Source organism: Abramis brama, assembly GCF_963993115.1.
Source record: "Abramis brama genome assembly, chromosome: 24".
Taxonomy (NCBI): Eukaryota; Metazoa; Chordata; class Actinopteri; order Cypriniformes; family Leuciscidae; genus Abramis; species Abramis brama.
In genome coordinates this window covers 14685830-14704169 of record NC_139986.1, presented here as the reverse complement: position 1 = coordinate 14704169, position 18340 = coordinate 14685830, and the positions used below count along the sequence as shown (strand labels likewise).

The 18340-nt window shown below is 37.1% G+C and overlaps 1 protein-coding gene across 2 annotated transcripts in view; it reads left to right on the top strand.

Annotated features, from left to right (window-relative positions):
- The window catches only part of rttn (rotatin), a 60603-nt gene that overhangs the window by 3377 nt on the left and 38886 nt on the right, over window positions 1–18340 (top strand). For both annotated transcript variants that reach the window (XM_084103407.1, XM_084103406.1), the window contains exons 7-21: window positions 503–650; window positions 1345–1510; window positions 3116–3300; window positions 3421–3536; window positions 4920–5090; window positions 5351–5563; window positions 6339–6451; window positions 6568–6694; window positions 8243–8368; window positions 8637–8753; window positions 9198–9337; window positions 11957–12128; window positions 12296–12395; window positions 12951–13039; window positions 16850–16967. In XM_084103407.1, coding sequence (XP_083959533.1) covers window positions 503–650; window positions 1345–1510; window positions 3116–3300; window positions 3421–3536; window positions 4920–5090; window positions 5351–5563; window positions 6339–6451; window positions 6568–6694; window positions 8243–8368; window positions 8637–8753; window positions 9198–9337; window positions 11957–12128; window positions 12296–12395; window positions 12951–13039; window positions 16850–16967 — 2101 coding nt within the window. The remainder of the gene's footprint in view (window positions 1–502; window positions 651–1344; window positions 1511–3115; window positions 3301–3420; window positions 3537–4919; window positions 5091–5350; window positions 5564–6338; window positions 6452–6567; window positions 6695–8242; window positions 8369–8636; window positions 8754–9197; window positions 9338–11956; window positions 12129–12295; window positions 12396–12950; window positions 13040–16849; window positions 16968–18340) is intronic.

The window sequence follows — 18340 nt, the reverse complement described above, 5'->3', positions numbered from 1 at the left end:
CTGTATTTCTGTCAAAAATGTGTTGGCATGGATGCGTTTGAGATAATTTTTCCGAGATACGCAAGTCGTCTCAATGCCCTCAATGAAAATAATTCATCATTCTGATGTGCTAGAATAAAGCTTTGAATTGTTTTGCAAGCGTTCTCTTTGGTTCTTAATGCTCTTGATCTTTTGTCTAATTGTTTAAAAATTGAAAGTGCCACTGATTCTGACTCGGTGATCAGTTCAATTAGGTTTATTGAATCACCCTGATTCATCGGCATACTAGCTTCGGTACCACTGGAGGGGTAGTGAATTTTAAATTGGTACAAATTACACAACTTAAAAGTCAGTGTCAGGTGGTGGCCTTTTATTTAGTGCCTAATTGAATGTTGAATCACTGCTTTAAAACACTTGCACCATTTGGATCAGTTGTAATGTTAGAACAGTTCTACACATGTTCTGGTAGGTTTACAAGACAACATCAACTTCTGTTTTCATATAGTGCTGTTTTCCCCTCTAGAGTCTGCTGTCACTTCTCGGCCTGAATGTTGATGGTGATGTCAGTTACCTGACGTTGCAGGCATTGGCCTGTCTGGAACAGCTTTGTAGGAACTTGAGGAGTCGCCTACGTTTCTACAGAGATCCAAGCTTTTGCTCAGCCAAGCAAGGTACCCACCAACACCATCTTTTATGAATGTGTTAACTTGTCCTAATGTAAAGGTTCACTCTTATGAGCTGATCTGATGCATTCTCTTGACATTATTAAAATCAGTTATATACAATACCACTGGAAATTTTGGGGCCGGTATGATTTTTTATGATGTTTTTGAAAGAAGTCTCTCATGGTCTTGTATAGTAAAAATGGTAATGCTGAGTGGTAATGTTTAAAATAACTGTTTTCTATTTTAATATAGTTTGAAATGTAATTTATTCCAAATGGCAAAGCTGATTTTTTTTGCATCATTACTTTAGTCCCCAGTCATTCAGAAATCATTCTAATGTGCTGATTTCTTCTTCTACTTCTTATTCTTATTATTATAATTGAAAACGGCTGTGCTGCTTAATATTGTTGTGAAAATCGCGATACATTTTTTTTCATGATTTTTTTCATGAATAGAAAGTTAGAACAGCATTTATTTGAAATAGAAACCTTTTGTAACGTTATAAATGTCTTTACTGACATTTTGGTTAATTTAACATATTCTTGCTGAATAAAAGTATACATTTCTTCAAAAAATTCTTACTGATCCCAAACTTTTGAACAGAAGTGTATTGTTCAGCAGTTCTTCTAAATGTGATTTTTAACTTAGATAATTTTCTAAATGCTGAATCAAAATCTTTCTTATTATTTAACCCCTTTAGACCCTGTTTCTCAGAACTCCTCTATCTCCTACCCTCATGAGGTGAGGGGTACCCAGCGGTCTGGGGTTTCTTCTCCTGAGGAAAGTTCCCCCAGACCCTCTGTGGTGGGCCGACCCGTTCAGAGGGCACGCGGGGATGGCCAGGACGGAGATGCTGCCTCTTCTAGGTGCTTACTAAGCTTTGTTCTCTACCTTTAAAATAAAATTGAAAATAGAATTTTCTGGATGATCTGTTAGACGTAATGTTCATAACACAAAGCTCCCTCCCATGGTCATGGAACACCTGGAAATTGTGTTTTCATGCCTTGAAAAGTCAGGGAAATTTCGAGTCGGTAAAAGCTATAATATAATTGGTTAAATTGCTCTTTGGACATACAATTATTTTTTTACTATCATGTTTTTATATATTTATTTTAATTTACACAGAGAAATCAAAAACAGCCCATTTAATTCAAGAGATTTAGAGAGGGGGGGTGGAAATAGTCATGCTAAACTAAATCTGTTTTTTTTTTTTTTTTTTTACAAGACATGCAAGGTGCACTATGCAGGATTTTCAGGTACTGTTTGTAAACATAACAGTCAAACTTGGCAATATAGAGCGGCAAAGCGCTTATGCGCATCCCGTGCGCAGAATGATGCGCTTGAAGCAACATGGAGTCAAATTTACGTCCACATGAATGGCATACCCAGGGTTTCCCAACAGAACATTAACAAGTGCTTCGTACTCCCTCCACCGAATTGCCGTCCCATAGTGCGTCCTGATGCCATCACTTTCACAGGTAAACAGCGCAGACGTACACGGCTGTCAACGTGATGTAAAAGAAAACGGGACTCATCTGACCAGGAGACCTTCTTCCACTGCTCCAAGGTTCAATTCCAATGCTTGCGTGCACAATGTAGGTGCTTTTGATGGTGGACAGTGGTCATCATATAGGCACTCTTGATTGGTCTACGGCTATGCAGCCACATACACACTGTGATGCACTGTGTGTTGTGACACATTTCTCCCATGACCATCATTAAACATTTTTTTTACTTGTGCCACAGTAGACCTTCTGTTGGCTCGGACCAGACGGGATAGCCTTAGTTTCCTTCTTGCACCCACTGGCCAAAGGCTGCGGCACAGAAATGTCCAGAGCACAGGAATTTAAGAAGAAAATATGAAAGTACAGGCACAGGGCATTGTCTCTGTAGACACAAATATCACTGCACACTTCTAATGGACCATAAGTAATGATTGACAGGCGCTACTTTTTTATGAGTATATACTTAAAAAAAAATAAAATCCTATAGTGCACTTTTAATGTTCAACTGTTTGGGGTCTGTAAGATTTTTTTTAATAATTAATACTTTTTTTCTGCAAGGATGCATTAAATTGATCAAAAGTGACAGTAAAAACATTTACATTGTTACAAAAAATGTAATCAGTAAATGCAAACAAACCTATTTGTTTCAGGTTTTTTCCACAAAAAATTAAGCAGCACTGTTTTCATCTTTGATAATAAGAAATGTTTCATGAGCAGGAAACCACCATATTAGAATGATTTCTGAAGAATCATGTGACACTGAAGACTGAAGTAATTGCTGCCGAAAAAGTGTGACTTTTTAATGACTAAATTTAGGTTTATGTTGGAAAAGATGAGAACTAAACAGCGAAAGTATTCGTCACTGCCTTAAGCTTTTTCTTTTTCTTTTTTTTTCTTTTTTTTATATTGCTCACAACCGTTCACGTCGTTTGCAATTAAGGATTCTTTTTGATATGTGTGGTACAGCGGTAGCAGCAGTCAGAGAGGGGCTCCCCCCAGGCCATCCCAACAGTCTCCGCTCCCGCAGCCCCACCCGGAGCTCCCCCCAGAGATGGAAGCAGAGGACTCGCTGGAGCTGCAGCTGCAGCAGTGGAGCCTGGCTAGATTCGCCGTGGCGGCCGTTGAGCACGCTCTCCCTCTCATCAGGACAGGTGAGAGTCCTCTTAAACCCTCTTTCCTGCTTCCAGCTGCTGCTGTTCCCCTCACACGTGTGCTTCCATCGCTCATCATATTCCTGTCTTCTTTTTTTTCTCCCATCCCCGCTTTCTCAGAGAGCCTGAAGGTTTTCCAACGGGTGCTAGAGCTGCTGGCAGAGGCGCAGGGGCTGCTGGGAGACAGCGTAGCCCCCGAGGTGTGGGACGAGCACAGCCTGACTGCGACAGAGCTGGCAAGTGTCTTCAACAGCACTCCTCCATGGTGCAGATCCACAGCCAATGTGGCTGATGTCTGCATTAGTGCATACAAACACACACCTGTCGCCCGCTCCGTTTCACCCACTTCACTTACTCTGAGGGACAGATGCTCATCGTAGAACGTTAAGCTATCAGCGCAAATCAGTCATGGCACGACCGTTGTTTTTTAGGCCAGGTTCACCACTTAGAAGTCCCTGAATACATCTGCTTTTTCAATCTACAGGGTGGGCCATTTATATGGATACACCGTAATAACATGGGAATGGTTGGTGATATTAAAGTCCTGTTTGTGGCACATTAGTATATATTAGTACACACCACCCATCTTGAGGAGTTTGCCCCCTCACATATACTAATGTGCCACAAACAGGACTTTAATATCACCAACCATTCCCATGTTATTACGGTGTATCCATATAAATGGCCCACCCTGTATATCATTTGTATTGGTTTAAAAAAATACAATATGCTGTAAGTCGCTTCAATAATGCTCTATTCAACAGCATTAGGTAATGCAATAGCTAACATGGAATAACAATGATCATTTTAATGTATTTATTAGTCTTAATGTTAATGTATTAATACATTTTTAACATTTCAAGTTGTATAGATTAACATTAATGTATTACGAATGAACATTAAAAATGAAAAATACAATATTTATAAATGAACCTAGATTAATAGATTCTTTAAGTATTTTTTTATTTTTTATTCGTTGTACCTAATGCATTAACCAATGTTAATGTTTTTTTAGCCTTATTTTTAGTGTTTCCCAATAACCATCTATATGTCAACATTTAGGTATAATGAACTTACATTCTTTGTCAGCATTTTATTATTATATTACGTTACATAAATTAACACTTTTCAAATACATGTTAGGTCATAATGTAAAAACTAATGTTAACATGTATTGTGTTCTTATTGTAAAGTTTTACTATTCTCATTATGCAAAGTTGATCTCATTCAGCGTATGAGTATTTTACATAAAATTACATCAGTGCATTGCATACAAAGGATTATGTAGGTCGCATTACACTGATATATCCAAATTTGCCTCGTCCAATGATGATTATTGCCTGTAGAAATCTTTTTAAACTAACTCATTGTGCTTAGTGTGTGTGTGCACACCTATGAGAACGTTCTCCACCGAATATGATTATGCATATTTCACGGCATGCCTCTCTCCCTCATTGATCTTTAATACATGCTCATGGCATTTTATCTTGAAAAACTGCTGTCATCTGAAAACTTTCTTTGAAATGCACAGGACTCTTGCTGCCCCCTGCTGGCCGGAAAAAGACATGAGATCAATAAGTCTCTTTGTAATTTAGTTGTTTTTTTTTGTCTCGTAAAAGAGGGAGAAATTACAGGCATGCATAGAGACGTTGGGAGACGTTATGTGCCACCACCATGGCATGACTTCCTCTGAACAGCCAGAATCATCTGTGATCCACCACCGAATGGTCTTCACGGGCACTGCCATTTTCACAATACGTCTCCTGCAAACCTTGTTACCTGTGGAGAAGGTGAGTGAGCATATGGCTGTGCCATTCTTAGACATTAATAAGCCGTGCCACCGTGGACATATGGCCGTGTCCTTTATGGTCATTATTAAAACAAATGAGAGTGTGAAACACACCAGAAGTCGCTGTGAAAGGGTCAATTGTTCAGTTAAGCTGTAGACCTAAGGGCAGCACTGTAATTATAGACAAATTCATTAGAGTGTGTGCTTGTTTACTGCACATATGTGTGTTTATTACCTTATGTGTGTTGTCTTTGCAAACAGGCTGAAGATAACCTTCCGGAAAGTACAGTGGCTGCCATTTTCCTCTTGTGTCTTGACGCATCCTTCTGTGTGGCGTACCCCCTCATCCATGAGTCAGCCGTGGCGTACCTAGAGCAGGCTTGCTTTGAAAGATACAGCCTGTATCGTAGAGTATACCGTGTTTCTCACTGCATGGAGGCTACATGCGCCTTTTTAAAGGATGCACAGGCTGAGGTAATGAATTTTCAAGAGCTACTAACATGTAGGATATCTGCTTGAAGAATATATTTCTTCTAGTGGATTCATTATTAAGGCATGTAGTTGATATTTAAACTCTGCACTATTGTCTTACTAAATGAGTCACCATGAAATTCAAAACGAACAATTCTTATTTTTTTAAGGAATATTGGATTATTTACAGATAAACGAGTTATCCGTGCACATCATTTTTTTTTTATTCATGCGGCCCTTGTAATTTTTAATCAAAATAACTTACCCTCTACATTTTTTCTTGTTTAAGAAGCTGTTTTAAAATTCTACACCTATTGTCTAAATAAATTAAAAAGAAAACACAAAAAACTAAAATATATTGAAATATTGACTCAAGTTGAGATTTGCTAAAGATTTAATGTTTTAGTGTTATTAAATTATTAGTGAAAGGTAATATCTAATTATGAAAATAAAGTAAATGGGCATGAAATCAAAGTAACCTCCCGTCTCTCTTGAAACCACATCTCTTCTCTTCTCTGATGACATGTCCACTGCCAAGAGGGCGGGACAACCTGTCACTCACATGACATCACAGCAATAGTAAACCACAACAATCCAACAATTCGCTCAATTCCCAATGGACAAAATCAAGTATATATATATCACATTAAGGAAGAAAAGAGTATCACAACTTCCATTTCATGCTAACTTTAAAGGACCTGCTCACTAAAAGATTATTATTTACTCAGCCTTATGTCGAATTGCAATTAGTGCTTCAAGTGGAAATTTTGCTTTACAGGGCGATAAGAATTGGCATGAGCTATTGGAGCTCGCTGACCAAGGAATAGATGCTTTTCCGTACCATCAGCACTTACCGATGGTGAAGGAATGCGTCCAAATTTGCTCCTACCTGTGAGTTTCTCACAATTACAGAAACCGTAAAAACACCATTGACATCTGCTGTTTTGTCTGGCACTGTGGAAGAAGTGTCATCGTATAAAAATCTGTAAAATCGTGTCTCTTCGTAGGTGGAAATTTGCACAAGCAAGCCCGCTCCTGCAGTCGGAGAGTCAGAAGATATTTCTGAAGCTTTTGTCTCACCCTCTGTCCCAAGTGAAGGTGGAAACCTACTCCTGCACTCTGAGCGTTTTGAAGGTACAAGATGTGCACTGAAAACTAGGGAGCTTATTTTTAACCACTTCCTGTAGATAAGTGACAGAAAAGAAAAAGGAAAAAGTTCACCTAGATTTGGAACTGAAAATTCCAGCTTAACCATCTTCTGATTTTTGCTGGAAGTATATGGTTTTTTACAGGGTCAAACTTATCTAACATTCTTTGTGGTTGATTTGCTGGACTAGTACCTGCTAGGGCAAAAGTTAACCCATTAATCCAGTGCTTCCTGCACCACAGGTCAGTGTTGACTCTCAAAAAAGAATGGTCACTATAGATTCAGGAACAAATGATTTTTGTGACGCATGTTCCAGGTCCTGCCAATATCGAGCAACTTCGCACAGCCACAATCAACAACCTTGTTTTTTATTTTATTTTTACAATACAGTAAAACTGCACGTTTTAAGCGGGTCGCACACCGGACGCGCAGCTCAGCGCCGCGCCGCGCCACGTCTAGGACAACTCTCACCTGAAAATCCGATAACATCAGCAATTTTCTGATTTCTGTAAATAAATATAAAACTAAATGTATATTGCAGCACAGGGTGAAGTCCGTATATACATTAACTACGATTTGAGACACATAAATGTAAATTTAATATAAAACTATGTAAATGGCGCTCTGTGGCGCGGCAGGATTTTGAACACGGTCCTGAGCCGTTGCTGGGCGCCGCGGACAGACGGCGCCGGTGTGTGTACTCTCATAGAGAATAATGTGTTCGAATTTAAAAGACGTGGCGCGGCGCGGCGCTGAGCTGCGCGTCCGGTGTGCGACCCCCTTTAGAGTGGCCTTTTATTGTGGCCAGCCTAAGGCACACCTGTGCAATAATCATGCTGTCTAATCAGCATCTTGATGTGCCACACCTGTGAGGTGGATGGATTATCTCGGCAAAGGAGACGTGCTCACTAACACAGATTTAGACAGATTTGTGAACAATATTTGAGAGAAATAGGCCTTTTGTGTACATAGAAAAAGTCTTAGATCTTTGAGTTCAGTTATAATTTTGTTATAATTTTGTTCAGTGTATATATTATATCATTGTTATATTATATTATAATCAAAAATGATGTAAGTATTTAACATTTTCAGTACCAAAAAGTTCACTAAAACATAATTTGAAAGAAATTAATCTTTTTTTTCGACAAGGATGCATTAAATTAAATCAAAAGATGCATTTATAATGTTACAAAATGTTTATATTTCAAATAAATGCTGTCCTTTCTATTCATCAAACATGTAAATGTTTTTACTGCATCTTTGAATACATAAATGCAGCCTTGATAACCATAAGAGACATCTTTCAAAAACATTCAAAAACCTAACCAACCCCAAACCTCTGAACAATAGTGCATATATTTAAAATGATACAAAAGTTTATATTCCAAAGCAAAGCATGCACCAAAAAATGCACTTTTACCCCCTGCAATTACACTTCCTAGCAATTCTATTACACTCCACATAGGGTGTTGGTGACTCTTGAACCCTGTAGACGGTAATATCCCCACCCTAACTTGCTGTTCTCACCCCCACAGGAGTGCTTGGGAGTTCAGAATGTGGCCAAACCGGCCTCATCCATCTGCAGCGGAGTGCATTTCTTGCTTCACTCCCGTGTCCTGTATGAGATCAGTGTGTTTGGCCTTCAAGACCAAGCAAGAGAGGTGAATAATTAATCTTCCTGTTTCCAGCGAGACCCCAAGTAATGCACAAAGAAGAAATATTTTGATACACCAATACACAGCTCGCTTATAAATAATGTATCCACGGTGTATGTTTAATGGGCTACTGAGGTCATGCTAAACCAGTGATTGACATTGGAAATGCCCCCGTCTCACTGCTGTAGGTGGCGTTTGGTGGATTTGGATGAGGTAGCTTGTTGTAAGTGCAATATCATAGTGCCATCAACTAACTTTTATGTGTGTTCCAAAGGTGAGCGCTGCTGCCAAGGATATTCTACTCTATCTGCTGAAGGGACGATTGATGATGACAGCCGCAAGTTGGAGCAGATTTAATGAGGCACTTTACCCGGTCATTCCTATATTACAGGTGCAAACACTCTTTCCTTTCTCCACATCTCTCTTCACACACACACAAGCGCATAGCAGCAATATAACCGTCAAACTTGGCTGAAAAAATAATTTCCAATGTAATATTAACATGATTGCAAGACGCCCGAGGCTGAATGGTAATATCCATGTTACGCCGCATTCTATTTTAAACATGGTTATCTTGTACTTTTCAACTACAGAAGCTGCGTTTCATTTTTTGAAGGGTGGGGTTGGAGTGGCATTGATTATTCATAAATCTTGTCAAGGTCATCACATTTGATTCATTTTAGCTGAAGCCTCTCAGTAATTGGTTTGTGCTGTCAATAAAGCAGTGGTGAAATAGTCGGAATTGTGTTTTTATTTATTGTTGTTCCAAGTTGTATTTAGGTTTTGGAAGTCTGTTTTCTGCTGTGTTAAAGCTTTGTGCGTTTATGTATATTAGAGTTACGCCAGTACTGATGATGCCCTGGGAAACTGTATCTTGCTGTTAAGTGAAGCATCTGCTGAGAAGGAAGATGAGGTTTGTTCACCGCCTACTAGACTACGGATGGCCCTCCGGCTTCTGTTCACCAAGCATCACACGTGAGTTTAAAGTGCAAATCAATTTGGATTTATATCACCTTCTTATGGCAATAATTACCAAAAGATGAAAATTCTGTCATCATTTACTCACCCGTATCATTTTCTTCTGTGAAACACAACAGGAGATGGTTGTAGAATGTTATTGCTGCTCTTTTACAACGGAATTGAATGGGAACTGTGAAAGTCAAGGTTAATAAGCATTGTAAAAGTAGTTCCACATGGATATAGTCTTCTGAAACTATACAGTAGCTTTCCCAAGTGAAAAAGAAGTGCCATACATTGTATTGTATGTGCACTTGTAGTGTACTTGTAGTTTACAAATCTTGAAAATGTTCTTGCATGAAATAATATAAATATGATGTAATAAAATGAAACAAAAGTCTACTTAACTTACACTTTTACTACGGTTTCCTTACACAATTAATCACACTATAAATAGTGCACTTTGTAATCATTGTTTTAATAATCTTTTGTCATGCTTTAAAAACCTGTTGACTAACATACTAAAGCACATGTAAAGTACTTGATCATTTTAACTAGTATTCGATAATACATTTAAAGTTAATATATTTTATATGTATTAAATTGCAACTTCATCATTAATTACAAACATATTTAAATACCTGAAATATAAGTTTTAATAAAAAATGACATTAAAGGACATTTTATTTTACCATTAATGCTTGTTGGTACATTCAGCAGTGAAATATATATATATATATATATATATATAATATATATATATATATTTATATATTTATATATTTATTTATATATATATATATATATAATGTTTTTTTTTTTTTTTTCAGTAGAATCAATTATGAAATTACACAAAGATGTACTTAAGTGGGTCAAAAAAGCACTCAAGTTCAGCTAATTGCATTTAATATAAAGTTAAACTATTTAATTGCAGTAAACATTCAATTAAGTGTCAGAAAAAATACATTAATTTGGCGCTTAACTATATTCTTTTAAAATATATTATTTTGGTAACACTTTACAATAAGGTTTATAAACGTTAGTTGATGTATTAACTAACATGAACGCAATGCATTTGTTACTGTATTTTTTTAATCTTTGTTAATGTTAAAGGCAGGGTAGGTAGGATTTTTCTAAAAAAAAAAACATTCCAAATTTGTTTAAACTGTCTTTATATACCAATAATTAAAATGTAAGTACTCTGAAAAAGAGAGTATAAAAATCATCACAGCTAATTATTTCCATTCACTCCACCCCCTCCCTTCTGAGCTCCTTCCAAAGCCACGCCCCCAAAACACATGAACGCGCGACGCCAAACGCTCAGGCTCAGCTGGAAGACGCATTTATTTACTTATTTATTTACCTGAGACGAGTGCAGAGGAAGGAGCGCAGTGCATGCAGTGACATAATATCAGAATCACATGTAATAAAATACCTAACTTTATCACTAGAAATATAAACAAATAAGATGGCTTTTAGTACTCACTATCAAGCTAGCATATCGATACTGGTAAAGTTTAAAATATATTTTGTTTGATTCGGTAACGAGCTATATTTAGGCTATAGGTATAAGGCAAAGCTAAAAACAGGTTGCATTGATACACGTTTTTCCATTACCATCAGTTAAACTGTGATGAAGGTGAATTTCGTGTAAGAGTCATAACATATACGGTGTTTTGCATGTAAGAGTTTTCATGATGAAAACATTGTTGACTCTGATGAGGACTAACGTTACAGTCCGGAGACAAGTACCGCATCGTCGGTTCAAGGACAGGTCCGGGGTCGAGGGCGAAGCAGAGGAGGTCGTTCAAGAGTGCGGGAAACCAGGGTCCGAGGAAGTAGTTTTTGCCTTGTTTGCCTTCGCTGACTGCATATGCAGGTGCTTTGAATTTTGAATGCTCTTTTTCTCTGCCATAATTTTACTCTTCGTAGGTTCCGCGCCTCTCTTGCACTCCTCAAATCAAACGGGTGCGCGCGCATATGGGCAGATCTTGTAGCAACGGGGTGGTAACCATGGTTGCGAGAGAGAGTGACAGTCGGCCAAACCAATCAATTGTTTCGTCCCGGATGGAAATAATGAGCTGTGTTTATTGCAGATTAAAAGGTCTACAGTCACTCAATTTTACTCTCTTTTTCAGAGCACTTACATTTTAATTATGTATTGGTATATAAAGACAGTTTAAACAAATTTGAAAAAAAGTTTTTTATAAAAATCCTACCTACCCTACCTTTAATACAAATAAACTGTTCATTGTTTATTCATGTTAGTTCACAGTGCATTAATGTTAACAAATACAACTCTTGATTTCAATAATGTAAATGAAGTTAACATTAACAAAGATTAATAAATGCATAAGTGCAGTTCATTATAAGTCCATTTGAACTAATGCAGTTAATTAATGTTAACTAATGAAACCTTATTGTAAAGTGTTAACATTATTTCTATTTAAAAGTATGCTAAAGTTTACTTTTTCACAAAGGCTAACAGACTGAAAGTTATGTTATTCACAGAAAACATTGCTGGACAGTCATGATCAGCATTCAGTTTCATTGAATGGAAAAAAGCAGGTTTGACATTGAGCTTAATAACTTCTTACCAAAGTTTGTAAATACTGTGATTCTGTTTGCAACTTTTAGCGTGAGGAATAAAGCAGTCCAACATCTGCTACCACAACTGACCAGCGCTGAGGGAGCCGGCAACTCCAGACCAACCCTGGACAGCTCCACATTATCATGTTTACCAAATCTCTATGTTCTTAATAAAAGTGTGGACATAAAGTTGAGCAATTCAGAAAAGTCATATGTGAAGGTAAAATGCTGCTCCCTCACTCAGCAGCCTATTAATAATACACTCTTGTGTTGCTTTGAATCCACTGTATGGAGTAGTTATTATTGGCATTGACACCATGTAAAAAACAATTGCTCTGTTCTTAACAAAATCTTAAGTAAACGTTTTTTTTTTTTTTTTTTAAACAGGTGGAGTCTGTTAATAAATTGTACAATATCCTTACGTCGGAAACGGTAGATCTAGTTTTGCGGAAATCTGCGGCTGATCAGTTGGCTATTGTTCTGCAAGGTGAGGAATCCATCTGTGCATCCCATTGTTTTTATCATTAACTAAATCTAAAATTAAAATGTAAACTATGGAAAAAAATGCATTACTTGGAATTGTACTTGAAGTGCTAAAATAACAAACTAAATAAACTAAAACTTAAATGCTTAAACTTAATAAAAAACTATATAAAAATACAAAAAATAAAATTTAAAAACGATTATAGTATATCAGTTATACTAAAATAACACTGGTGTATCCATCCTTCCAAATTAACCTCAGGCTGAGAAGACACCATATTTAATTCATAGATGTTCAATAGATTTGTTTTTACACTCTTTTTGTCTTTTAGATTAATGTAGACATTATAACCTTATGAGTGAACTTCATCAAATTAAACATGTTGTCTATCCAAAAGTGAGGTCCATTTCTCTTGAAACACCTCACAAACCAATTTTAAGTGTTTTGAAGAATGCTTTTGATCTTTGAAACATAAATTGACAAAGCAAATAACACATATTTCAACATATGCTAGAAACAAAGCCGGTCTTGATTTATTTTTCATTATGTTCTTTATAGATTCATCAATGCATGCGGTGCTGAAGGCCTTGGGCTTATCAGACAAGCTCATATCTTTCATCACGGAGTGTGTCAACAACAATGTGGCGGTAAACATCACATTCTCTTTTGTTCAGTGAGCCTTTTATCCTGAATGAATTCAGGAAACTGGTGCCTGGGCATGATGCTTGAGTTAATGGTTTCAGTCAAGAGTGAGTCAGTCTTAATTCGCATCTCTTGCATGATCTCAGCATCCCTAGGCTGAAAGCTGCCAGCTTTGTCAAGTATTCCAGCCTGCTAATATGGCTAATTAGCGAGAATTATGCACAGAAATGTCTGGCAATTACGCCACGAGCAGAATCCGATACGTCTCCTCCATTTGCCATGCCTAGTTAGTGCTGTTACCATCAATTACGTCACTGCTTTGGCTGTTTGTTTTGACTACTTGTCTAACTTTTTGTGTTGTTGTAGTTTTACAGTGAATGTTATGACTGCGGTTGTGATTGTGTTTGTGTAAACACTTCTAGACTCGTGATGAATTATGACTTTTTCCTCTAAAACCTGTGGCATAACACCACTCCAAACAGCTTAGGCCCCGTTTACATGTACATGGTTATTTTGAAAAACGGAGACTTTGAATTTCCCTTCGATTGTGCCCTTCGTTTACACGCAAACGGACAATTCGCCTCTGAAAACGATTCTTTCTAAAAACTCCGTCCAGAGTGGAGATTTTGGAAAACTTTGTTTGCATGTAAACTGAGAAAAACTGAGTTTTAGGCAGCCGACGTCACAGTATGCGACAGAACTTGCACCTGCGTCAAAAGTGCGACCTATGTTTAACAGGAGCTCTACCTCCTGGTCAGTCCATACGAATGATGATCCTGGCGCCATCTTTGTTCAAAAGAGAAAGAGGAAGTGATTCGTTGCTGTTGTTGCTATTTTCGGGATTCTGATTGGCTAACGTGGGCTTGAGCTTCTCGTTACACTTCCACCTACAGGTTTGGCATGCTCTTGACGGCATATATACACTGGTTCGTGTAAACAAACACTTTTCTGAAAACTGATGGGTGTGCACAATGTTATTTTTGAAAGCGGACAGGGTGAAATGTCCGTTTATGAAAATAGCCGGCCACATGTAAACGTAGCCTTAGCAGTGCAGTAGTTTATCGCAGATGTGTGGTTTTTCCTGGGGTCAGCTAGAGATGGGAGAAACAAAACCTTTCAAATCTTTGAATCAGTTGAACCACTTGCCTTGCAAAGTGATAATTTTTCTTTTTTTTTTCTTTTGAAACGGCACATGCTGGTGACGCTTGCTGGTCAGAATAGTGAAAATGCAACAAACTCAACCCAAACATGCATAAAAACACGTTTTACAAACCAATTACAAATGTTTTATTGAAAGTATATTATCAATTAAGTGCAATCAACAAATCATTTAATACCATTACATATGTAGTGTCTGTATTAGGGGTGTGCAAAGCAGCCGGTATTTGTATCTGTATTTGTATTTGTTGAGGGGGGAAAAGTATTTGTATTTGTATTTGTATTCGAGTAAAATTCAAAATAGGTGTAAAAATCCATTTTTTTTGCGTTACACTTCTAATTTACGTTATAGTGTAAGTATTCTTTAATTATATCCATTATAATAATTATGGATATGCAATATTGGTTGATGTTTTTTATAAATCCAGCAATGAACATGTAACAAGGAACGTCATTAAAAAGAAAATAACATAACAGCCATTACCTACGTTAACGTTACTCTGTCAACAGCCTATTGTCTAAATTACCGAGCTAACAGAGCTACTAGTGTTGTCACGGTGCCAAAATTTCAGTATTCGTTACCAATACCAGTGAAAATCCACAGTTCTCGGTACCAATTTCGGTACCAAAGCTTAATTTAGATTAAATTTACATATATTAAAGTGTATATCACGGTTACAAAGATGGAAACTGTAGTATTAAAAACACTTTACAATAAGATTCCATTTGTTAGATAACATTAGATAAAATGACCTAACAATAAACAATAGTTATATACTGTCGCAATTATTCTCCTTGGGGTTAATTTAAAAATACATTTTTAACATTACTTACATTATTGTTTATGTTAACATTATTTAATGCACAATGAATGAAGTGAACAAACATGACCAATCAAGTGTTTGTATTAAATAACATTCACAAACATTAATTAATGTTGTAAAAATATATTGTTCACTCAATGTGTTTATGTTAGATAACACATTAAGTAATGTTAATGAATAGTATCTTATTGTAGTGTTACCAAACTATACAGGAGATAAAACGTGTTTTATTTGACTTGACTGTACTTTTATTTAATCCAAAACTGCATTCATATTTAATTTTAAAAGGGCTTTTTAAACCTGCTAAGAGTTATCCAGCCAAGAATAAGCCTAGAACTGCTTTTCTGATGGACTGATATTAATGACATAATGACGGCTTTTTATTTCATTTCTCATCTCCATAAATATATCTAAAGCTAATGCAAGGGCTAGAAAACAATTAATTATTTGCTGATACTTCCTCGTCATCATGGAGAGCGCAGTTCGCACCGCTTTCTCCTTTCCACAAGCGCTTGCTCTCCCGTACGTCTGTCGTTGCTATGTAACCATGGACATAGGCGCGCCGCTCGATTCTATTATGAGCGCGCTTGCCGCGCACCTACATTTGAAATCTGAACGCGCAAAAAACGCGCTATGTTAACGACGTATGTGTCTTTTTCCTCCTTTCTTATCAACAAGTGGATTTACAGCCACCACATCAGCAGCGCCGCCGGTCGCCATGTCTCATGAGGAAATGCAGCTTTTTGATATAAAGTTTTTCTTGTTCCCGAATACAAATATATAATTACAAGTATTTGTTCGAAATAAGTATTCGTAAAAAACACATTATTTGTGCCTTTCCGAATACCGTATTCGGGTTCGGCTCCACCCCTAGTCTGTATACTATGTGTTAATTTAATAAATTGTAGGCTTGTTTTAGCCGCGTTTCCACCGAAATTACCCGGAAATTTGTCCCAGGAACTTTTTTTCTCCCAGACCTATTGCTTCCTGCTTTTCCACCGCTGTCTAAAGTACCGTGAAGTTTAGGACTGCACGCAACCGCATTTTTAAAAATGGCAGGTGAAATGAAATGCTGCATGGAGTCAACCAATCAAAATGCAGGATTAACTCATCCAATCAGCATGTTCAGCGCCCAAGTCCCACCCCTGAAAGTTCCTGAACTTTGAAAAAGTACTACCTCGCAAGCAGGGACTTTCTAAGGGGGACATTTTTACCCGGAACTTCATTTAGACCCTGGTTCCTGCGGTTGAAACACACAGAGTACATCCCAAAATCCCTAGTTCCTGGGGAAAGTTGCTGCGGTGGAAACCCCAGCTTTTGTTTATTTTATGGAGAGCTTGATTTATTAGTCTAATAAAGTTAACTGTAACTGCTCCTTTTTATTCTACAAATGTGTCATTAAAATACCTACAAGTTTATAAAAACTGATCCGAGATCAGGTTAAAAAAAACACGCACGTAGAGACTTGTTTCATGGATTCACAAAGGTGGCCCCTAGCAGTAAACTATTGAAATTTTGGAATGTTTCAAAACAGTTATGGTGTAACCAAGCCACATTTGGTGAAATGATGTGACTTTGACAGTTTGATAAATGCTCTGAATCACTGGTTTGCATTTACAAAGGTTTCGAAGATTAACAAAGCAATGTTTCAAAAGCTCCCATCACTAGGGTCGAGACAGTGTCAAAGTTCTTTTGATGATAATCCAAGCCTTCTTTAGACTGTTTGTTATTCAGTACTTCAAGGGGGCTCAGACCATCTCAACTATGTCTTATCTGGGGGGGATCTATTGATATTAGAAGGTTTTGCATTCAGGCTTTGTATTCATTATCCAGAGCATGGATTGCATGTTGGAGCCCAGCATATGCATGCTGAGGAAGCTGGTGTTTGCAGACCCCTCTCTGCGTCACAGTCTGGCTCAGCAGACGTCTCTTCTCATCAGGCTGCTCAGAGGTACGGCACGTAAAACATCCCTCTGACCTTTCATTCAGCCTACTGTAGATAGTTGGTTAATTAGTCCTAAGAACCAAAGTTTTGTAGACACCTTTTTTAGATGTTAGTTTCCTTATTATTTTTCATCCTCTTGGAGTTTATGTCAGCCCCTTTGGCACAGTGATTGGGAAGGCCCTCAGTGTTCATGGTGCCAGTTTTGGGGTCCTTCTCTCAATCCCTCTAGCGCCACCAACAGTTCATAGTTTATTGCAATAGCATGTACAGTAACGTTCAAGATTTTGGGGTCGGTATGTTTTTTTTCTTCTTTTAAAAAAATAAAGTCTCTTATGCTCACCAAGGCTGCATTCATTTGATCAAAAATACAGTGATACAGTTTAAAATAACTGTTTTCTATTTAGTGCTAAAGAAACATTTCTTATTGTTTTCAATTTTGAAAAGTTGAGCTGCTTAATATTTTTGTTTAAAAAATGCTTTGAAGAATAGAAAGTTAAAAAGAACAACATTTATTTCAAAAATAAATATATTTTTTTACATTATGCATGTCTGTACTGTCATTTTTGGTCAATTTGATTTACTGAAATTAAATTAATCAAAAACATTTTTCATGTAATGTGTCCATGCTGAATTAAGTATTTAAAAAAAACATACTAACCCCAAACTTTTTGGATTGTTACAATTTTACAGCTTAGAAACAAAATAGTTTTCCTCAAATTTCTTGGATCATGCTGATTTATTTGTCAGTGATCTTCAGACGATGGTGGTGAAAGGTTTTTAAAAAATATAGTTTTGGAAAATAGGTTAAACTCATTCTCATTCACCATATATTTGTGAAGGCTTAATTGCTTTATTTTGATATGTGCAAAGTCTGAAGTCAGCACCACATACTGGTCAATTGTTACAAGAAATAACATATCTTCTTCTAGCCTTTCAACCAAAAAGAAAATATCAAAAGATCATGGAGTCACAAGATCCACTGGTGTGTTTGGCCACTTAATTGCTGCTTGCTGTTGCATTTTGTTTATTTACTGCTGGAAATTCAGAGCTATTGACATGACCCTTCCAGTTCTCTAGTCTAGACAATGCACAAATGGCAAATGTAATATTTATTCATGTCCAGACATTTAGAAACATGTCCAGTGAAGAGCTCCCCAATAAGCTGTTTGCGAATGTTTGTGATCGTCTAGAGTACGATCGTAAAATTAGTTTTTCTGACTCAAGCCCTATTTGTTTTGTTTTACTTTCACATCTATAATGGATGAGGTGGGTTGTTTTCCTTGTTATAGTTTTGTTTTCATGTTTTATTCCACCTTGGTCCCAGGATGCGGCCCTTAAAATCTGTTTGCCTCAACTAACCATTTTTAATGCGAATACAT